The sequence below is a fragment of the Phalacrocorax carbo genome, chromosome 4, assembly GCF_963921805.1.
Source record: "Phalacrocorax carbo chromosome 4, bPhaCar2.1, whole genome shotgun sequence".
Classification (NCBI taxonomy): Eukaryota; Metazoa; Chordata; class Aves; order Suliformes; family Phalacrocoracidae; genus Phalacrocorax; species Phalacrocorax carbo.
The window spans coordinates 40079902-40104097 of NC_087516.1; the positions used below are offsets into that span (position 1 = coordinate 40079902).

Below are 24196 nucleotides of genomic sequence, written 5' to 3' on the forward strand. Positions count from 1 at the left end.
CAGCACAATGAAATGTGTGTCATAAGCATTAGAAATTTTCCATGTTGTATATTTGTCACTGCATTTCTCTTGCTTTAATTACATTTTAATTTACTTAATTTTACATGCTCTGAGATCTTATTTGTAAAAATATCTAGGGATTTGATTTTTATAGTCTCCTCTGAATACTGTTTTTTGTATAATGCTATAAGCCATGTATACTAAATATTTTCATTCAGCCTAAAAAAATAGTAAGACTGTCAAAAATGTTATATATTAAATATTTGTTTGTTTATTAATGTGTGTTTCAAGTATTCACTGATGAGATTCTAGTTTTTTAAGAAAAAAATAGTAGTCTAATGTAAAATGAAGTAGCACAGAAGAGCAATTGTACTTAAGGAGAATTTTAGCAAAAACTGATTATCTGAATTACCTGTTTTAGTACATGAAATTGTGCATCTTAATAATACTTTTGACAGTGCATTTTTAAGCATTTATTAATAGGGTAAATAAATGAATTGGAAATGCAGAATTTGGAATGAAACAGACCTTTTAAGTGGAACAAGTCCAATCCAGGATCCTGGAACCTGTGTTTGTTTTATTCCGTCCCACTTGAATATCACCAGGCTACCAGGAGCGGTAGTGAACTCAATACTATGTACAGTATAAATAATCGTCATATTTTGAGCAGCAAGCATCATGACCAGCTGATATTTTCTTTCCTCGGGACCAGTTGTTCCCAAGAGTGCGCGGCTGGAGCCATATGATCTTATCAACACATTTGAGAGCCCTACCCAAACACTGAGAGAGATTTTGCTGCAGCAATGACTGTCATAGAAGAGAGTCGCCCTTTTGCCCAGCAGCTATCCAATGTCTACTTTACTATACTTTCCCTTTTTTGTTTTAAACTTTTTGTGAAGATCAGCCTCGCTATACTTAGTCATTTCTACATTGTGAAAGGAAACCGTAAAGAAGCAGCACGGATAGCTGCTGAATTTTATGGAGTTCCTCAAGGACAAGGTATATTTGCACTTACTATCTTATCACTACTGTTTGTGGGTTTTGTTGTTGCTAGGGTTTTTTTCTGGTTAATTATTTATCTGCTAGCCTCATTTATATTCAGTTTGTCAAATGATATGTGTGAGTGTTTTTTCCTGTAGTTCTTGATGTGTTTTTGTAATAAAAATTATCTGAAGGAGTGTTGTTAGATTACTTAAGCTTGGGGTTTTTTGTTTTTGTTTTAGATTATTAAATTCAGAATAAAACTGAAGTATTACAGCTGATGTTCTGTTAGGGGAGAGGCCTATACTTAAGATGGCTATATTTAAGATTACCAAATACTTCTCAATCTAAGACAATTTTCCAAATTGCTTCTAAGGCTCCCCGGCTTACCCATTTGTGGTTGAAATTTTCCATGCTCGGCATGTGATTATTTTGCAACACCTCAGTGAAACTAGTCCAAATATTTCTGAGAATTATTTCTTGTTTAAGTTAAAATTTTCTTATAATAATTTGAGAAGATATAGTCCTTCTGTACTTTGAATTAGTTAGTGTCTTGGCACATATCAGGAAGCTTACAGTTTGTCTGGGTGAGCTTTTGGGCATCTGTGTGGAAACCCATCAAATTGTATTGGGCTGAAAGCTCTCGTGAAAATTCCTTTTTCTGTTTGCTGAAGCAGAACTTTGGCAGAGCTGGGCACTAGTGTTTCCCCCAAGCTCATCTGTGGTGAACCAGTACCATTTTCATTCAATTCTTTTTCTGGGTCACAGATGCAGAAAACTCTCTGTTCTTGATTGTGGTATCCTAGGGCACAACTGAACCATGGTTTTGCTCAGCTTGGGATCCCTGCTGCCTCACTTGTCTTTGATTGTTGTTCCTCATATTCTGGGATGACATCAAGTTTGAGTCAGGCGATGGAACAAAAAAGACTTGTCTTGCCTCTTATTGCCTTCACCACTCATCCTTAGGTACCGTGAACAAGAAGAAATAACCCAAGTTAAATACAAAGGGGGAAGCTGTAGAAAAGATCCAGAAACAGTTTCAAACGTAAAGGTCTTCTCAGTAGTCAGTGCTGGGACAGAAGTTAAACACTTTGTGTGTATGTGTTTAAATTTGCAAACCAGAGGGAGGCAAAGCAGGAATTAGCTTGCTTTGCAGAAGATTTACTTGAGATGGATTTATATTATGTGTTCGCAGCACAATGTAGAGAGAAAGTTCTGAAACTCAGGGTTTTTACATCTGAATATGTTAATCACATAATTTGAACTATTACGCGCGTGCGTGTGTGTGCGAGTATGTGTACAGATATGTATACGTGGGGAGTGTGTATGTGTATTCAGTACAGTAGGATGGTAAGGACTGACTGTCTATCCCACTGGCAGAAATACTCGCAGTGAATGTGGTAGCCCTCACTTGAAATCAAGAAAATTTTTTTGGTGAAAAACTGCTGGCTAGCACTAAGGCAGCTCATTCTGGGAAGACTGACATAGAATCTGAGTAAGGAAGGAAAAAGACTGGGAAAAACTAGAGGGAGGGGAATAACATGCATCAGGTTGGAAAGTAAAGTTGCTGAATCCAGGAGACTTTAGTTTGGTCATTCATCAAATGTCTGGACTATTACATCTAAATAAATGTATATTCAGCATTCTAGTAGCTGGCACATGCAAAAGATTAAAATCTATCACTCTTATAGGCTACTGTTTTGCTCGGGTAGCAGAGGCTTATATTGATTTAAAGGCTCAAATATATGGTAGAGTTCCTGCTTGTCTGCTTGGTTTATTAAAAAAAAAATAGCTGATGCAACTATTTTGTGCTTAAACTGTACTTTTTACAACTCGACACCAGTGTGTCTTAATTTTTCACTGCCCAACCTGCAGTGTTTGGGTCTGGACTTGCAACAGTCCTAAGTATGTGTTCTGCTAATGTTACCTACTCTGTGAATTCAGTAATTTCTCGAGATTAACAGGACCAGTCCTTGCTCTTTGGGATGCAAATATGGCTCCTCAAAATTACTGTTTTATCTCATCTGTTCTATACCTTTGCTCTGTGTTTGTAGAAAGGGGCATGATACTGTCTCTGCTAACACCATGTTGTGGGATTTAGTTTGTTTATGTTTGTGAAATACAGTACAGAGATACCTCAGCAAAGTTTATAAAATACCATGTAACAAAATATCCTGTTCGAAGTAACATCTGGAAGATGTACAATAAGTAATATGAAACTACAGCTTGTAACATTAAATGATAAAATTAAATACTGAGTATCCTCCTAATTAGCGATCCTGTTCTGTGTTTTTTATTAAGCAATAAAGAAGCCTCAGCAGAAAAAAAACCAAAACAGAAAAATGGCCTATTATTGTCTAATTGAAGTTTATAATGTTTCAAGAGGTAATTCTAATTAGAGGAAATGTTAGTTTTCATTTTCCAGTTTTAACCTGATTATGTACTCTTAAAATTCTATTAGTGCTGGTATTTTCAGTCTGCTTGTAATACTACAAAATTACTTTTTGCTATTATAATGGCTCGGCTAGGATAGAGTGCTATAATTTTGAAGAAAAGAGCCTTTGGAAGTAACGTGCTGCTAGGCACAGGCATTATTTCGTATTTACTGAATTGAACTCTTGAGTTAAAATAAGCCTTTCTTTTACAAAGCCTGTATAATTGAGGACGTTTGAGGTACTAAGCAGTAGTACTTGGTGGAGTTCCTTTTATCAGACTGAAGGTATATAGGTCAGTATGGGATTTGAGGCCCAGGGATCACCCATTTCATGGCTGACTTTGTTTTGTGGCTTGTTCTTTGTCGAATACAAGGAGACAGTTTTACCTGTGTCATCTGCCTACTGTGGTCTTGTTGCTAGGTATAGTAGTGAAACAGATCATATTCTGTTCCTTAATATTTCAGGAATATTTTCTCTTTGGTATGGATAGTTACCAATCTACTCTGTTAAATCTGTCCTTTTGATCTCATATATATGTGAACAGCTGGATAGGGATAGCATCCCAATAATTCATTAGTAATTCTTATACTGTGCATGTGGCATTGAAATTAAGAACTAGATCCATGTTCACCATCAGCTAAGACCAGAAAAGTGCATATCAAATCCCTACTAATTGTAAGTCACATTACTTTGTTTATGGAGATGAAGTCTGAGTAAAATTTTTTTTTGTGTACAGCTGAAAGGCACCTTGAGAGGTGATTTGGATGCTCTAGGATTAAATATACACAGATTGTCTGGTAAATGTTTGTCTAACCTGTTTTTAAAATGCTTAGTAATAGTGATTTCTGCAGTGTCCTTGTGCAACCAATTACAATTATTGCTATTCTAATGACTGGAATATGTCCCACTCCCCCAAGACATACCTAAATCTGTATTTCTGCAAAGTAAATACATAAAATATGATTAAGATATTTATCAGGTTTTTTTTCCATGTATGAAATGTAATTAATTTAAAGACCGTTATCATGCATCTTCCTACCTCTACTGTTTTTGTCTTTTCTGGAATAAAGAAAAAAGTAATTAACTTCATTTGTCCTCCTTAAGCCTCATTTTCTAGACTTGGAATTACTGTAGCTGCTCTCCTTTGGACTTGTGCCCGTTCATAGACATCTTTATCGATGTCTAATTGCCCATGTTAAACATAGTGCTCCAGCTGAGGCTTTATTAGTGCAACCAGTGGAACTATTAGTTGTATAAAAGTGGAACAGTTATGTCATGCACCATATATGTGATACCCTATGTAATACCTCCCGGAATTATGCTGCTTTTATTTCCTTTTTTATCCACCACCCCACCCCCTCCACCAGTAAAGTGTTAAGAGTAACTGTATTCTACTGTAGCCTACTATAAACCCCATGTTAAAACAGGCTCATTGTACTATGCATTTGCTTTTTCCTCTCTAAGTGTAATACTTAGTGTTGGCCTTCAGCTAACATCATGTTCTTGATATTAGACAGTTTCTCCATTTTGTTCAAGTCTGTTTTGAATTGTTTCCCTTTGAGCAGATGCAGCACCTGTAGTTTAGTGTCATCTATTGATCTTATAAAGATATAGTATTCTATCATCCACGATATTAAAAAACTTAATAGCATCAAATGTTGGACAGAACTCTGCAGTCTTTTACATTTGTTTAAAGTTAATTAAAGACGCATGTCTTAATAAACTATCAGAATTGAATTCTTTTTTCAGGGAAGTCAGTGGTATTGCTACCATAAAAGAATTAAATGAAAAAGGGATCCATTCTATTATAAAGGTCCCATAACTGGATTATTTTTAACTTTGGCACCGATTATGTAAACACTCATATACACATGCCCCATTGAACTGAACGGGACTGATTAGCTGTTTAGAGCGAAATGCTTTGCAATCAGAGACTATATCTGTGTTGTAAATTGGTTATGGTGCCCAGCTTCGCTATTTTTATTGTATTGAAGTGAACATGGATTTATTAATTTCTCTAGAAAATTTGCAGAAGTCAACTTTTCATGCATTTCTTTCTTTATGGAAAAAGTCATGGTACATATGTTTATTAAGTTTAAAATTCTGTGCCCTACAAACTGACCTACAAAAATGAACTTAATTGCAAATTAACTTTGGATATAATTAGCTCCTTAGCAGGCTATCTGCAGTGATGGTGATCTGCACAGTAAGATTTCTTCTCTTACTGTATATCCAGACCTATAAAGAGTTAATAACTCAGCCTTTTGTACAGCTGTTGCTGGATACAAACCGGAGGATCAAAAAGCAACCTTTAGGTTCTTGCTACTATACTGACTAGCTGGTCATACCAGGAAAGTGCTCTGTATGTACGAGCACTGAGTTGGAGCTTCAGCTGAGTTTTATAGTTCAGTTGCTTTAGGATGAGGTATTAGCGCTGTGGTATGCAGTGTTTTTGAAGTGTGTGTATCAAATCTTAAGAGTTAATTCATTGTCAGGTGTTTTGGGTCTGTAACATATAAACTCTACTGACAAATGCTGATAAGAGCTTGGTTTGTATGGAAGATTCCATACTTTGATAATACAGATAACTCTATAGAAAGAGGTCTATTTCCCATCCATAAACTTTTTATAAGGCAAAAAGAGTCTATTTTATCAAAATCAAACCTGATACTCGGTAAGTGTCAAAACGCTTTTAGCTGCAAACAGGAGGTGGTATAGAGAACTTCCGTATGAAAGAAACATTTTGCAGAAGTTAATATAGCATAAATTACATACAACGAGTCGTGTACTTATACAGATACTGGGGGTCTGATTGCACAAGCTAAGTAGTTCTGACAACATAACGTGCTTCCTCTTTAATATCCTATTTTTTAATTATGTCAACACTCTTTGCAAAAATTTTCATAGCCTACCACTGTATGCATAACTATTATTTTAAAGTAATACTTGAGAGTTATTTGAAAGCAGAGTTTGTATTTGTAGTATTGGAGTATAGCTTCTCAAAATGTATTTTACTGTTTTTGCAGAATTGGAGAGGTGTATATGCCCTGATTTCTTCTAAGTTTAAAAAGAAAAGCCTACACTTGAACGAACATAGCAAGTTCTAAGCCACCCATCTTTGCTGTATCTGCCTTGGCCAGGCATGGTAGGAATGCTCAGAACACTAGTTATTCCTAGTTACCCTGAATTAAGCCATCCATGGAGTTGCAGCAGTTGAAGATGGGGGTCCCCATCTCCTTTCAGGATTATAAGACTTTGTAAATAGTATGAAGCCTTCCGTTTCCTTTTTCTTGTACACTGAAAGCCTCTTGGGGGGACCCAAGGAATGGGTCCATTAAACAGAACTCGTAAATAGGAAAAAATACTATGTTTCACTGTTAGAGATCCACTGTTTGGAGGGCTTGATTCTGTTTTGAATTGTAGTGAATTATTAGAGCAAAGTTTTCCTATTATTTTATTCTAACAAGTTGCAATTGATAATGTCACTCAACAACAGTTGTTAGGTAGGGTAGATAGGCACGAAGCATTTTCTCAACTTGCATTCCACAGAGATCACAGTTCTATTAATAAAAGCCATATAAGACCTCTGCTAGCTTCCTGGATACAATAGAGATTCATTTAGTAATGACAGGAATATTGTATGGCATACCTATTCACCATACCACTTGGTGTAAGGCACCACATTTAGCATTTGTTTTCATATGCAGCACGTAAGCTAATGGTGTAAAAATGCTTAGGATAGCGTGAATGTTCTTTTCTGAAAGTTCAGGAGGGAGGGTTTTTTTTGATGGAGCTCATTGCTTTCTCTTATATGCTAAATAACTTTGCCTAGCATGACAAATAGCTGCCAAAGAAGAGTCATACTTCAAAATAAACCTCAAGAATACACTTGCTTAGAATGAAGCAAATGACACCACATATCAGCAAGATACCAGAACCATTCTCCTCTGAACAACATAATCTACCTTAAAGGGATTTTGGTGAGAGTTATATGATGCAACTAGACTGGCATGGCCAGAGCCCTGACCTATTTGCAGCAACAAAACCCGAGCATGTCTGTTGGCAAGCATTGACTCTTCCCTCGCCTTAAAGAAAATCTCTGAGGCTACAGAAAGTTCTAGTGAATATATCTGTTGGAGCGTGCTTGCATACTTGCTTCCCTGAAAGGAAGTGAGATACCCTATCATGTGGATTCCCTTGTGGTTTTTTTTTTTTTACTCATATCTGTATTTGAATGTCAGGACCTCCTTGAGGAGAGCATCATCACAAGCTGTATTTTATGGTCAGTATCATTTATGTGTGCCTCCTTGAAATGTGTCTTTTCTGAAGATGGACCTTAACTTGTCACCAACCTAGCTCCTATTGGCTTGCTTGACATGCACAATCTTAAGTTAACTCACATGGAAATCCCCTTCAACTGATTTCTTTATTTTCTGGATTAAATTAATAATAAACTTTTGAACTACAAACAAGTACAAAATGAAACATTGTGAACTCTGATGTAGCTTAAAACCTGGATTTTTAAAGGTGCATAGCAATAAGGCTGAAAGAGAATCCTGGAGCAATCTGCCTGCAAGACCTTAAAGACAAGTGTTGTTAAAGAAAAGCTCTTAGGAACTCCAGTACTGCACTGGGGCAAGCTCAAACGTACCATCTGCACTGGTGGTCTTTGCAGTGGTGGGGCATAAGGCAACAGGGAAAGACCAAAATAGCATAGCTCCCTGAAGGTGATGTTCCTTCCCGCAGCCATGGACTCGTTATGGCCAGTGTTCTGCTATTCACACCCCCCTCGTAGGGGATGTTCTCAAACTTTCGCAATGCAGGCAAGCAGCAAGTGAACTTCTGCCAGGGTTAGATGATGATGGCTCTGGGGGAATGCATTACGTGCCTAAGTACTGAGCTCTATTCGTGGCTGCAGCAATGCTGGCTGGTTGGTCATAAATCCGTTATGGCATGCTGCATCTGTTGCACCAGTGGATGTTACTCTGCTATGTCTAGAGTCTTTCTCACAATAGGTATGATTTCCCTTTATGGCTGTTCTCACACTAATTGGCTGAAGATTCACTCTGTGGTGCTCTGTACCACTCCGATGCCGACTACTGGTCTCGTGCCTTGTGTCTGTCTTTGTCAGTATTTGAAGCCCAGGCCTGCTTGGTAGCTGATTTGGCTAGATTCATCAGCATGAATGCTGTGATTTGTTTTTCTTTAGCCCACATATTAGAAAATATTCTGTTGCCACTGCCTGTCTGCATGTAGAGGTCTGGCAGGTACACATTGCAAATCCACAAGCCAAAAATTGTAGTAAATGTATCATTGCTCCATATTTGACTAGTGTGGTGGCTGAGACAGAACCGTTAGGGTATCAAATTCTCAAATCTTTTCTAAACCTTCTATTCTGATTCCCAGCATCCAAGGATACAAGGCTTAACACCTGTGAAAATCTCAAGGGAAAAGGTAGGAAAACTACTAGCCGTCCATGCTGTCACTACCTTAATAATAACAATAATAATTTGGATTTCCAGCTAAGAGACAGAGATGGTGCTGTATAAAGAGCAGGAGTGTGTAATAGGCTTTTTCGGTGCTAGTAGTGGCAGATAGAAATGTCATTTTGTGCTTAAGTAATTAATGACATTTTAAGTATCATCTGCATATCTACTGGCATTTGTCAAGACGTGGAGGGCAGAGGACTGGTTGATGGCACCTGGGTAATGCCTAAACCTCTGGTTGACTGCTAATGACTTAAAATATCACTGTATCAGCCACGAAGTATGGCTCGATGCAAGCGTCTGCTTTTAAGAAAAAAGGTTGTTCCATTCCTTTCCCTGTCCTGTTTTTAGAGCTTTATCTCTGTACTGTCATGGAGCATTTAACTTCCTTGGCATTGAGTTGGCACTGCAGGATATAACTGTGGCCACTGTGGCCTTTTAGGATAGTACATTTTTGTTAGTAACCACGTTTTTGTAATTATTTCTAAAACTTGCTTTGCCTCGGCTTCTCCTGCAGGGAGGAACGTTCAAGATCTCTGCTGGTTTGTTTCTGGCAATGTCAAATGACAGGCAGCTCTTGGGGTACTGGCACGGAGATGAGGAGCCTATCTGTTATTTCAGCTTCATGGTTGTAGCCTGTGCATCACAGCAGCAGCAAAAGGCAGTTTCTAGTCCTGTTCCAGAATTTAGTGTGGCAAGTTCCGTGCAGTCACTGTGACCCCATAATAATATTGCTCATAAAAATAGAGTGTATCTGAGAGTACAGAACAGTTTGGGAAGCGAGATGACTCATCAGTTGGCTAACTTGGGGAGGGTTGCGTACAAAATGCTGATCTCTGACGTCTGAAAATAGTGCAATTTTGTCCAGTTTTTCCTAAGATAAAGTGGTGTTATTGGAGTTTGGACAGTTTTGTATAGGGCTGCATCATGTGTTGAAAAGTGTGTGGGGATTTTTTGTCATTTTTATTAACATTTTCTTTGTGTGTTACCACAATTGCGTCTTCATTGCCTTAAGAACAGACTTCAAAATTGAATGAATTCCCCATTGAAAGGAAGGAACAAAAATTTATTCCCATTTTTATTCCCACCTGTTAAGAACTTCTGACCCTTGAAACTAAGGGCTATTTACTAACACAGAAATGTTGGAACTGTACTGACATTTCTTTTTTTAAAAAAATTGCATAAAAAAAGATTGTGAAGAAAACCACTTTAAAGTTTCCTTTAACAGTTCTTCCCCTGGGTTGTAAAAGTTGAATAGAACTAAATATTAGTGAAATGCAACATAGTGGTTTATTTAAAGCTTGCCTGGTAAATAAAGTCAGAATTCCACACTCATCAGTAAAATCCTCCAGTTTCCTTACTCTGAGACCTTAGTTTCTGCCCCTTCCTCGACTGCTTTTTTGCAGGTAGCTGCATTGTTTCCGTGAATAATTAGAACGTGAATCCTGTCCTAACTGCTTGTCTACCAAGGCAGGGAAAGTATTGGCCTGCTATGTTTTCTACATACTTGGATATCTACTTAGATTTCTATTACAGGTTTTATGGTGGATTTTTAAAGCGTTTGAGTGTCTTCTATAAAGAAAAATCTGAGGAGCAGAATCTGAGGACCAAGCCTAGGTAGTTTCAAATGTTAATTTGAGTACCTAGTTTATTACCTAATGAAGTCGAAATATACTGATTTTTATTTCGTGGCTAATGTAACCCAGCGCACGGATGGCTGACATGAGGAAGATCCCATAGCAATTCCCTGTCAGAGCTGGAAGTGAAATAGCAAGTTCTTCAGTCTTACTCAACAGTTTTACCTGTATGTTCACCGCCTCTTGATATCAGCATCTCAATTATATTTTTAATGCATTTCCAGTCGATTTCTGATGCTGGTCTAGCTTTCACTTTTTCATGTACTGCTTGAATAGGACTTTTTAATGGCTTTTGCCCGGAGGATGAATAGTTGTGCCTAGCAGAATGTAGTGCAAAATTGCTTCTAGAGTCCTGAAGGGGATAAGCTTTGCCTTCTTTAAAGCGTAAAAGAGCATGGAAAAAGTGTGTATTTTTATGCACTGCATTCTGATGTCCTCCAAAGTATTCAAAGTAACTTAATAATAATGTGTGGCAAGTGTCTGTGGAATAGAGATACTTTTCCTAGTATCCTTGCCTTGAAGGTGGCAGATTTTGGGGGTAGTCTTAACTCCATTGGTAGCTCATTGCTTCCTGTGCGGTTCTCTGGACAAGAGTGAGCAGGTGCTGCTGACTCTCTTGGGCGTCCTCCTCTTTGAACCCAAGGCAGCTGTCTGTATATCTGCTGGTTTCCTTGATCCTGCAAGTCACACCTCTGAGATGCTAGTAAAAGGGAATAATAACCAGGGGGGCTGGAATATTTGTGGAAAGCAAGTTTTATGAACCACTTCCAGGTTTGGACCACTCCTCTAGAAGGGTCCAGCTTCATTCTCAGCTGACAACCTCACCCACAAAACTCCTACAAAAACATGTAGATCTCATCTTCCCAGCCCTCTGTCAATCCCTGCCGTGCAGTGCCAGATGCTTTGCTTGATCCTGATCCTCACCACCTCTCCTGAAAGTCCTGGGATTCCATTCCAAATGGAAAGGAAGTGTAAAACTGAGATGACCCTCAGAGCCATGGCAAGAACAAAAATTGTCATGAGTTATTTCTCACCGGGAAAATAATGCTGGTATCTTCCTGACACGGATGCATGGATATATGTCCTTAGTAAGCTTTCCTGTTAATTCCTCTTCCAGTATTTATCTACTTGAAGAAAACACTACAATTTAACAAGTAATTTCAGTATTAAAGTGATATATTTATAATGTGCCCTTTTATAATAAGCCTTTTTGCAAAAGCTCTGTTCAAGACTTTCAGAGTCTGACTGTTGGGTGTGTAGAAGTGTTTATTTCAGTCTGTGAGATATTTTGGTTTATTCACCTAGATAAAACCTGAGGAAAACAACTTTCTGAAAGCAGCATAGCATTCTGGGAGAGTGCAGTTTTCTTCTCTCTTGCAGGAACAGCAGAGGCCCACCTGCTTCTCTAAAGAGTGCAGCGCCGTTCCAGTTGGGCACTTCTCATGTGTTGTAATTTCAAGGTGAAATTTTCAGCTGCTGCTGCTTCTTCCCCTTACACTGCCTAATTTTGCCTCTGATTTTCACATAAAGAAAAACAAGAGGGATATAGAAAATGTCATTAAATACCTGTGTGTTATTTCAGCATCTTAGGGGTTAATTTTTGTCAGGTACCTGAAAGGAGTAGTATTAATGAAACCCAGTAATGTTAATTTCCTTTTAAAAAGTCTACAGATGGCTAGTTTTTATATCAGTAGAAGAGGATCGTGAGGGAGTACTAGAAGGAAGTGTCAGGAAGGTAAAGGCAGCTTCTTAACATGTTATTAGTACAGAGAAATCACTGTCCTCTTTATCCGTGCTGGAATTTTATCACGGATTGCGTCTCCCTGCAGATTTCTGTTGTGCAGTATCAGCATGATACAGAGTAACAAACAAAAAAATTCTACTACTGGTTGGTTGCCCTTGGTTTTGTTACTATGTTAAAAAAAAAAATACTGACTTGCTGTTCTTCTGACACGACTACAGCCTTACTTTCACAATGGGATCAGACTCAGACTGTCAAAACAAGTAGTGAATTTTTTTTTTTTTTTTGATAGTCAAACCATGCCTTTATTTATTCAGGATGTAGTTTCTAGTTGACATCTGCAGGGTACCTTGTCCCCTATTTAAAAACAAACAAACCACAAGAAAACAGAAGTGCATCATAGTTTTGTGGATTATTCTGAATTCCAAAATCACTCTTAATTGCAAGTTACGTGTGAGTAAACCCTGTTGGAGTAGTAATTATTGTTTCTATTATTAAAAGAATTGCCATTCTGATAAAACAGTGTTAGTTCTTCTGTTTTAGGTTGCTTGTTATTCAAGAAACAAAGCATTGAATACATACGCTTTAAGAATTGCTTTCTTTTTTGTGGTTAAATGATTAAAAAATTAACACCTTCTTTCCTTTTAAATCATGTAAATAGTTAAGACTCATGCTGTAGCTAAGCTGATTCTTTCTCTGTTTTAAAAATAGAAAATGCTAGAGCAGCCCTTCCCTTCCCCCACTTATGTACTCACTAGTCCAAGCTAGTAAATGTTCCTGAATGGATTTCAGTGTTGTAGCCATTCTACATTAAGTACAGCGAGATCCTTTGTGGAAAAGTGAAAGGAGGAAAAAAGGTAGTAGGAATCCATCTGTGGGGGTTCGTCAGACCAGAGTACCTGCACCAATGACAGACAGGCTTTCCTCGAGAAACAAATAATGACAACAAAAGCGGCTGTTCAGAGGAGCCAGAATCTCCCCAAAAGACGTCTAGAAAGTATAGGGGAGTGTCCTGCGAAACGAAAAGCTAGCTGGGGTATTCTGACCAGCCAAGGTTAGTATAGCAGCCATTTCAGAAACTGTGTACTGAAATATGCTGAGCTGACCCAGTTTATGATGTTCTAGCTTTAAACTGGGTTTTTTTGTTTGGGGTTTGGTTGTTGTTTTTTTTTTTTTTCCTAGCTGTAATATAAATGCATGCTTATGTTAGTGGCACTTTATTGTCCTGCATGGGTTAAAACAAGGGTGTTGAAGCTATTTTCGTTCTTTCTGCACTCTTATCAGCTGATCTAAAATACCTTTTCTTGTTTATCTGCCCTATTTGTTTTATGCAAGTGTTTAAGGCTTGACTTACCCTGACTTTTGCTGTCCTGTCACAAGGTAACTGGATACTGAAGGCTAATTGTTTACAACAGGGAACCGGGGAATGAAAGGAGGGGGAGGAGTAAACTTTACCTATAACTTTATATGTAAAAAGGTTTTAGGTACCTGAAATAGGAGGAAATGGAGGAACTACAGTGACAGAATTATTGTCGTGTACTAAGGTACTAAAGACAAAGAGAAAAATTTAAGGGTTTGCGTAGAGAAGTACTTAGGAGGTATTTAAGTTGCTGGACGCTGACGTTCTCAGCAATGAGGAACAAACTCTGTTATAAAATAAGTGTTTAGGACAGTTATTTTCTATGCCATGATTTCCTGTTTTTGTCATAACACAACTGTGTAAAAGGGAGCTTTAAGTAATTGCAAGAGTCTAATAGGAATTTTTTAAAAGAGTGATCATAATTCCAATTATATTATGGTATTCATGTATTGATATAATAAGGCTTAGAGTGAAACAAAAAGGAAATTAAGGAAATCAAACTTGAAATTCTTGATAATATGATATCAAATTAGAAACTGGAGGTGTTAAAACAGTCAAGGAAAGGAGGAGACAGGAAAAGAGAGATTTGGTATACTGCACATAAAACTAATTATGAATTTACCATGTAAAACGTAGCTATATGTTACAGGAATCAGAGTTACTCTTAAAATACCTTTGCTAATTTCCAGTATTGCCAGCTTTAGAATTAAGCAATATTCAAGATTGTAAGCAACAGTTACCGTAGCTTCCCAAGTAACTGTTTGAATGCAATGGTACTGTAAGGTTATATTTTTTCATCAATTTTAATGCACAGTGTATCTTTTACCCTCATATTGTTCACTGTTTGGGCTAAGATTTCCTGCTTTAGGGTAACTTTTATTTATGAACACTTCAGCTACTTGGGTCAGTAGTTCCCAAAGGACTAGGACATCCTCCCTCAGACTGAAAAGAAATTTCACAGAAGTTTATCACTGTTAGCACTAGCCACTCCTTGATATGGTTCAGGGTTAGGCTCTTTAGCCATTCTTATAAAGAAATAGCCACAGTTAGTCAAGTTTTGAAATTTTCAAAATCACAGTGAAATATGGAAAGTAAAATTTTCTGAAGAATCCATCTTAACACAGGCCAGCTACTTACAGCCTCTGTGATTGCCTAACTGGCGTATATATTTTTTGATGGACATCTTGAAGATGAGACTTCTGTTGCAGTTGAGGCTTCTGGTTGGAGCAGTTCCCTTGAATAACAGGTGTATCTAATATCAAATCTGAAGGACGCTCTTTTCTTGCCTCTCTGTTCCCATCCATGGAGGTACCCAAACCTGACTTTGTTCTTCAGGCACCCTTGGAGAGCAAAGGAAGAGGAAGTCATATTGCAATGCAGTATTTATTTAAATATGCAGAAAATGGACTAAAAGTGATGCGGTGGGCGGAATATGTCATGATAAGGTTTGGTAGAAGGGCGAAAGGATTGAGTCAGGCCAGGAAGAGGTCTTCAGACTACTGGCTTGAGGGTCCACAACCAGACTATTTTACTAAAATCTCCTCAATGTGGCAAAAATCAGCACACTAGGCCCACCTTCACTGCCCAGCTGGGTACTGCTTTTAGGGCTAGGGATTCGGCCATGTGCTGCATTTACCCTCTGGCAGGTTGGGAAAACACTGAGAATTCTGAGCACAGCTTGGGGAAAATTGCTTGCAGTCTGGATTAGGGCTGAGACTGCATTTGAGGAATAAAATTATGTCAGGCAGAAGTCCTCCAGAGTCTGAACTCAGCTCAGAAAGGCCCTATGCCTTTTCTGTCACCTTCTAGTTTGGAAGGCCACTGAAAAACCCTTACTTTGTTTTATTGACTTGTCCAAGGAAATAACAACAGCCTAATAGTACTACCAGCTGCTCCACATACTCAGATCAAATCTGAAGTGGGTCTAACAGATTACCGAATTTAGAGGTTGATGTGATTTTATGCCTTGGTGCTCTAGGTATGGGCCACGGAGTTTGCCAGCTACTTTCAGCTAGAAAAATAGCCAGCCAGTTGTTGATCCTTCAAGATGATGGAAAAAACAAACTGTGCATGAGCAATGGATGGGGGAGTTGTTGCTGTGCTTTCATGTGACAGGAGAAGGGGCCTGACACACTTCTTCCTGCGTGTGCAAGTCCTGGCGCAGAGCCAGCAGCAACAACTGCTGCTGCCGCTGCCATCGTCGTTACCATTGCCTTCACGTAGCATAGGGTTGCTTCAGTTGGGAACCAAGCGAGCTATGTTTGGGTATTGCTGTTGTTTTTTAGGATTTTTTAACACTGTTCAGTGGCTCATGTTACTGGGTGAAAAGTATGTTAAATTGCAATGCCAAAGCACTCAGAATTTAGGAATTGTTCAAGGTAATGTTGCCTGTGCCATGCTGATTTGACCCTCTAATGCTTTATAACCCAGTATTTGGCAACACAGTCACACGCTGTACTTTTCCACAAAGCCCCTCCTTCCTTTGGTGTGCAAGATGGATGATGTTCTGAGAATGCTTTAGGTTTATACTCAGAAAAAGTACACCCAATGTTTTCCTGTATGTTGCAAAGGTTAGAAGGCATGTAGTGGATGGTAGGAAAAAGGGTTAATGTCTTAATGTCCCTAAAAGCAAATTCTATTCTTGTCTTTGCTGTGGCACCTGTGTGTTTTAAGACCAACCATCTAACCTAAAAGTTTCTTGACTGATCATAGTTATTATTATCTAAGGCTGAAATTTCAGAAGCTCAAAGCTCTAATAACCATAATTAAGCTATGCTTTCAGTGGACACTCTAATGCTTAACTAGTCTGGAAAAAATAAGCTATTAGATTGGTTTTACAATTTAAGCATTAAAACTCTGTCTTTTATTTCCTTAGTTATAAAATAGCGTGAATGGATGATGATATGAAAATAGATTCAGCAGGGGTTTTGAAGTATTCTTTTGTTATCGGGAGAATACAAAGGCTGTATAAAATTAACAGGGTTATAGACAGTTTATAGTTTGGATAGCATGTGAGAGATCCTACTAGATATGGAGATACAAAATATGGAACACTAACTCATTCATTGAATACAACACTCAAGTGGCAAAACTAATGTGTGGGCATGTAATGTGGGTGCATCATAAACAGAGCTCTGGGAAAACAAGTTTCTTTTCTACGGTTTTCAAGAGTAGGCAATCACTGGCATTTCCATTTGGAATGAAATCCCCAAATTTTGAAAGTCTACGTGATGATAAACACTGGAAAGAATATTGGTTTGAACCAATCAAGGTTTCATTTTTTTGTATGTGTATGTTTATATATGTATGTGTATATATTTACATATTGTTATATAATTTTTAGACAAATGAAAACAAAGATTATTGGAATGAAATATTCAAATGCCACTTGAACGACATCTTCTCTCTCAGACATATTTTAATAATCTCTAGCCTAAATTCTGATTGTTCTGGAGTTCTTCAGTGTTGATTGTTGGAATTGCATTGGTTAAAAATAAGTGGCTTCTGTTTTGCTTATCATATCTAATCATAGTAGTTAAGCTCCACAGATGCATTTCTTAACTTTTAAATCCTTGACTTAAGATTCTTTTCAATGTTTTTTAACATCAAATATCAACTAAGTAGTTGACACACTTCTTTACCCTGCAAGGGCTTTAGACAAATGAGTAATTTTATAGTGCCACAGTAAAAATCTGTTAGAGCTTAATCACATATACAAAATATCAGGCAGTTTTAACAACCAGAGTGAAGTGAGTCCGTTGATCTTTGGACTATAATGTTACAGAGTTTTCCTGTTACACTTATTGATCCTGCCTGTTGCTTCAGTTGCCACAAACTGAAACAGAATACATCTTAAGGAATAAAAGGTAACAGTGATGAGCTTAATATGTAGCTTTTGTTAGTTTTGTGGAAATAAATATTAGCTACAACACTTTCCATACAGTCTGTGTTTCTTATCTCCCAGTAATGAACTGTGGCAGGCTTCTATTTTCAGCTCTTCTCTGATGATACTGCTGCTTCTTCTTGAGGACTGGGACCAAGCAGTATTTTTCTAAAGTGCTGAGCTGTGGCATAAATGTCAGTGAGATTTTTCATTGTTTTGAAAATCTAAATTTTAATATACTTCTTACACTGTTAGGCTTTGTTTGTTTGTTTGTTTTTTTAAGACTACACAAATTTTTTGATATAAAAACAAAAGGATGGGATGACCAGAATTAATGATTTCTATGAAAATGTTTTTACTTAGTATTTTACTACTATAATCATAACTGCAGAATGACTTGTGGGTAACTGCAGGTAGATGTAAAGGATTGAAGTCTGTAGGAAAACATGAAGAAATAACATTAATGACTTAGAAGTGGATCAAAGAGAGAATTGCACAACCCCATTTTTTGGAATTTTCGCTGATGAGAATAGTTATCAAAATGCAAATTTAACAACCAAAGAATTGTTTAGAAGATAATTGAGGCAATAGTGAACTGCTAAAAGAAAAACACAGCTCAGCATATGGATCAAATAACATTTGAAACATACGCAGAATATCTTTGGTTATTCCTTTTCTATGTATATTATGAGTAAGTAGTAAAATATGAACATTTGGCAGTGCTTCCCCTACAAATCTATGTACTAATCCTGATTTTTGAGGATACAGAAGTATATGTCTCGTTGCATGAGGTTAAAAAAGGAGGAGTTTCTCCTGCTGTTCTTATTCAGCTCAAGGTTCTCCTGATTTTACTGTGAGTTTCTCTTGTGTTGAAATGCCGTTAATCTGTCTGGGAAGGCAAGTGCACAAGTACCGGCACTTTGAAAAGTTATGTTAAAAAAAGAAATGTGAAAAATGAACCAAAAAGGCCACAGTCCTTTAGCACAAGAAAAGAAACTGGCAACTTGTATATGCTCATATCTTCAAAGCTGTGTTTACTGAAGGGTGAAAGTTCATATTACAGTGAGCTACTGATCTCCTTCCAAACATAGCTGGAGCATATTAAGAGCAGGCCCAACTAGCAAGAACAGATTTTTTCCTTTTTTTTTTATTTTATTTTTTTTATTTTCCAGATTGAAAGAAATGAGTAGGATTTATAATTGCAATTGGCTGGAAGTGCCATGGGGAGATGGAGATTTAGGTATTGTATGATACTTTGTAATTTTTTTTTTAACTTCGCCTGTTAATACAGTGGATATATTTATTCTTTCATGTTAGTGTTTACAAAGCAATGTAGGCTGCCCTTCCTGGTAAACTATACACCAGAGAACTTGGAACTAATGTGGCTTCTAAATATAGTTAGAGATACTTTGTATTCAGCATCTGTCAGAGACCACATTGGTAGGGAATTAATGCATTAACAGTTTTGGAATAGGCTGTGCTTGCTAATACTGCTGTTACAGGCAACAATGAATGAAAAAATGCCCTTGTTTATATTCTTGTTAATGCTTTCAAAGTAAGAGATATAGCAAGTTTGTAGATTAGCAGAGGACAGTAATCTAGACAAAGAATTTATTTTAAGACATCTTTGATGTTTATTTATGATAGATATTTATTCTGGACATATTCTTGTCCCTGTGGTATTTAATGATGAATTACTATGTTTATCGATAAATCAGTTGAAATGCAAAAGGTTTTTTTCCAGACTTGGGTTGCACAAAATATTTCTGCAGCCTTTTGCTTATAGATTTTATTTCTAGTAGGGGTGATGCAAGCATTTTGCATTTAATAGATTTAGCAGAAACAGCTAGATGCTGGATGTCTGAACATGAAGACAGCGATATAAGGTGGGTCTAGGTGCAAAACAGAGCTCACAGTGAGATTTGGCCTCATTTGATTCTCTAATGTCACTGGAATAATGACATTAAGAGACATTCTTCTAAGCAATCCAAAGGAGAAGGAGGTGAAAGAAAGAAAGGAAGAAAAAACATTGCTTTCAGATGCTACCTGAATCTTTGTTCTGTTTGGAGTTATACATGGCTACAAAAATGTCCGAAGTGTGAGTGTATTTAATGGACGTAAAAACTTCATGACAGTTACAATCTTAGATGTTTTTCTATATAATTGTTGTGTCTTTCTTTTCCTCTGATAATTTAGGAGTAGGATAAACTGTCAAGAGAGAAGTTCTCATCTGTAGAGATGGGGACAAAATTTCAAAAGCAGCCTATAAATACAGTGTTTAATTATTTTTGATGGATTCTTTGCAGCCACCAGCGGGAGAACTTAATGGATCTAATTCATTTGAAGAAGGAAAACATTGGTCAGAATTCTCATAGTGACTGCACACATCCAACCACAATCGGATAAATATATCTGAGATTATTGGGGTGACAGAAAATACTGATGTTTTGCCAAAATCTGGTCACCTTAAGATTTCTGAGCTCAGTTTTTGTAGTATAATACCCCTTAAAATCCCAATCACTTTGTATATGGGTGTTTGGGGTTTTTTTTTTTTGAAGCTGTTATTCTGACTAGCAAGAAGAATTGCAAAATATTACATTTAGTGAACCTAAAGTAAAAAGTATAGGGAATGACATGTATGCACGTATATACACATGCACGCACAGATGATCAGAGCTTAGTGCAAATAATTGTGAAATAGTACTGGAAGCTAGATCTTGCCTGTGGTCCATCTGTTCCACAGATGAAAAAGTACGAAGAGGTTCACAGGTACTGGATACTCTGACGTAATAGAAATCTCCATGCATTTTTAAGATCAGCTTTACAAAGCTTTAATCTCCTATATTTTTTAACATCTGTGATCAGCTTTATGTAGTCTTATGATCACTTAACTACTCAGCTGTGCTTTTTCTGCTTTCGATTTCAATAGCATCCAGTAGTGCTGAGTTCCACAGTGTACTTATATGTTCTGTGAGAAGACAGTCTTACATCTGAGTAAGTTTTAGTTTCATTCACTAACAGGTCTATGAAAATTGAGGTTTTATCTCAATTTCCATATTGTGCTCTATTTCATATGTTTTTCACTATGCCCAGATTTCTTTTCAGGTTGAGCAGTCTTAATCTTTTCGGTCATTCTTCATGTGATTTGAGGGCGTCGTTAGGGTAACCAAAAGCGTGTACTTTCTGAAACAGGCTAGTGGACAGAAGAGGTCCAATAGGAAACAGAAACAGGGTCTATTTCTAGTGAGTTACCTTAGAGTTTAGGCTGATGATTGCCGGTGATTGAGCAACAGTCTTCTCATCTAAAATTCATTGCCTTGTCACTACAAGGGAGTAGCTGGCTTTGCAGGCCATCCTAGACCACTGCAACAGACAAAGCCAAACACATTTACGCATTAGAGATTCCTCTGCTGTTGTTACCAAGTCATCGTACTGAGCTATTTCTCTCTATGCTCCTTCAGGGATTCTGGGGGGCTTGGTATACCTCACATGTGTGATTGTAGTAGCATTTTACAGTTCCAGTGATTTTTCTTCCTACAGGAATGCATGTGAAGGCAGGGTAGTTGTTGGGTTTCTGGTGGTGGTGGTGGTGTCCCTTTCTTTTTCAGGGGTGATAAATAAATGAAAATAAATGCCAAACCTTTACATTAAGGATATCTAACTATTTTTAGCCCTAATAGCCTATTAGAATGAGAACTTAGACTTTTATATCATATTTCTACTCTAGCAGGTTTTTTAGTGTGATTCTCAGCGTATTTCTCGCCTTGTACTTGTGTAGTAGCTGCAGATTAATCTCATCATACAAAAGGATTTCCATATTGATTTTGATATGCATGAGCTTTTTCAGGACTTTCAGGCAGGTGTTTATATTTGGTTTAAGTTCAAATATCAATTTGTTGAAGTTATTTTTTTTTAAAATAATCAATGGGGAAATAGTAGTGGTAAATATGGCAATTGATGAATTTACTGAAATCAGTGTATCAATACTTTGTTCTCAGTACCACATAATCATTTATTAGAGATGTTTACAGTTAATAATAGAGCCATTTTTTATTGTCTGGAAATTGATCATTTAAAATACAATCTCTAAAGAGGAAAAATTTATTTCAGAGGACAGTTGACTTCAGTCTGTGTGTTATATTTTCTGCTTTGCTCTATGCATTCCAAAATCCTTCTAATTCAAATGGTTTACTCAATAAATGTTGTTATTGTGTAGGTTCTTGGGCAGATCGCTCACCTCTGCATGAGGCAGCCAGTCAAGGACGTCTCCTTTCTCTAAAGACTTTATTGTCACAGGTGAAGGCTGTGTTTTAAAAATTGCTTTACTTTTTAATGTTACTTAATTTCTCAGCATAGATTATTAATGCAGATTTAGCATGCTTTGCTTTGCTTTTTTCACTTGATTTTTTCAGAGCAATACACATTTAGGAATTAAGTTAATTAATTAAGCATATAGGTTAATATTTAAAATATTTCCTCTGTATGCTTTGAAACTTGCCCCCCTCCCCCCCTGCAAATTTTTACCAAAGCTGTATCTGAATGTATATCATTCTTCCCTTCTTGCATGGTATAAGTCAATATAGTTCCACTGCTTTAAGCCCTCAGGTAAATCGAGCTAGTCAGGAAGGTGCTTGTTGAGGGGAAGAATCACTGAAAGATTCTGAGTTTTGCACAGACATGATTAAAAAAAAAAAGTATATTTTGTTAATAGCAAAGGGAGAGACTGCAAACTGCTAAATTTTAATATTACAGTATTGTCATATTAGCTACTATAATACTGAAATATTATACTATAGAATACATCTGATGAAAGCCAATAGATGCAATTATTAGTTCTTAAGAATCAGACGACTTCTACTGCAGGAAATGTCAAGGGCTTGATAATTTTTTCAGTCCAAGAAGTGTTTTCCTTGTTAAAATTCATGGCTTTACAAATGTCAGACCTTAAATCAGAGAATCGTAGAATCACAGGACAGTTTAGACTCAGGGACTTACTGAGTTTTAAAGATCACCAAGAGTGGAGATGCACCAACCTCTCGGCACTCCTGTTCCAGGGTCTCACTGTCCCCACAGTGACGTCTTTTTCCATATGACTACTTGGAATTCACCATGTACCAGCTTGTGTCTGTTGCCTTTTGTCCTGCCACTGTGCATCACAACAGTCTGTTTCCATCTTCTTTAGACACCCTATATCCTATTCCTGTTTCTGATTTTTAAAAAAGGAAGAGCTGACAACTTACTTTTATTCTGTTATATATATTGATGAAAGATTCTTTTCTTTCATTGCAAGTAGTGTTTTAAGCCTATTTAGAGTATTGTAAACTATTCACTTGAACAGTAGTGCTAGGAGATGACTCTTAACAGCTTTTGCATGATCTTTATATGTTGTTCATGTCTTCTTTAGGGGTACAATGTAGACACACTAACAATTGACCAAGTAACTCCACTTCATGAAGCCTGCCTGGGAGATCACGTGGGATGTGCAAGAATCCTTCTTGAAGCAGGAGCAAATGTAAGGATTGTTTCGGTTTTGGATTTTTGTTTGGTTTGGGTTTTGATTTGGGGTGTGGGTTTTTAATTGTCTTTTGTTTGTTTGGGTTTGGTTTGGTTTTTTGGTGTTTTTTTTTTTCCCCCCGTGTATATGAAGTTCAGTGCTAGCCTTGGTTTAACTGAGAAGGATATATTCCTTGATTTTTTTTTTTTAATTGGTATTTCTCTCTACTCACCCTATCTGTTGTGTTGTTCTCATTTAATTACCACAAGTTGCCATCTGAAAGCTAGCAAAGGAAAGTGGTGGGTCAAAGAAACATCATTAGAGAGATACAAACCAACCACATAGTTATATGTGTAAGAGTAGATACCAAACAGAAGAACAGTAACAGGGAACATAGATGGGAGTTGGGCAGACACTGACACAGTAAAGAATTGGAGAGAATCTGCTAGCAGTATGTCACCAGCCTTATTTCTTCTCTGAATTCCATTATATTATTTCTCTCTTAAAATATGGAACGCGTCCCTCACCTTCACTGTTTTCCTCTTGCTTTGAGAGGCTTGCAGGAGACTGTTCGTTTAATCTCCAGAATGCCTTTTGTCACACCGCACCTGTGTGCTCTTAAGGTTCTTCAGTCTGAGTACAAAAAAGCACTGGCTCTTTTCTGTACACCTGACACAGGCTGGCCATCTGTTATCCCAAAACAAAAATGGGACTTTACAGACCGCTTTCACCACCATCGCTGCCGACATCAGAGTTCAAATGTGTAGTTTTCCAAATCTCGCATCTTTGTGATAGAAACATTGGTTGTCCTTACAATTCAGTTTTGAGAACCATGTAGAATGTCTGTTATTACAGAAAAAGAAAAAGAGAAAAAATACATAGATATTTCAAAAAACAATTCCTCTCCATTTCAGCTATCACAAGGGTTCTAAAGATACACAGCTATAGATACTACAGACAAACAAAACTATAAGGACGAATTTCACTTTCCTATCTGAATAGTTTTAGTACTTCTGATTGTTCTGGTGGGTTTGGGGGGTGCATGGAAGAGGATAGGCCCGAGTCCTGGAAGGAGGTGTCTTCTAACATCTGGGCTCCCTCCTTTAGTGTTATTAGCCCTCACAAATTTGCCTGGTTTCTCTCCTCATTCTCTCACACTGGGAATATTCAGCTAACCAG

General features: G+C 37.3%; 1 protein-coding gene across 4 annotated transcripts in view; it reads left to right on the plus strand.

The window, feature by feature from the left end:
• Nucleotides 1-803: 803 nt before the first annotated feature.
• ASB5 (ankyrin repeat and SOCS box containing 5) overlaps nt 804-24196 on the plus strand; it is a 28686-nt gene continuing 5293 nt past the window's right edge. Inside the window, exons 1-4 of one of the 4 annotated variants that reach the window (XM_064449677.1) lie at nt 804-999; nt 8823-8870; nt 21740-21819; nt 22928-23035. In XM_064449677.1, coding sequence (XP_064305747.1) covers nt 804-999; nt 8823-8870; nt 21740-21819; nt 22928-23035 — 432 coding nt within the window. Of the gene's footprint in view, nt 1000-8822; nt 8871-13103; nt 13335-18695; nt 18764-21739; nt 21820-22927; nt 23036-24196 lie in introns of those variants that run through there. The other 3 variants (XM_064449679.1, XM_009506486.2, XM_009506487.2) reach the window with 3 other exon arrangements.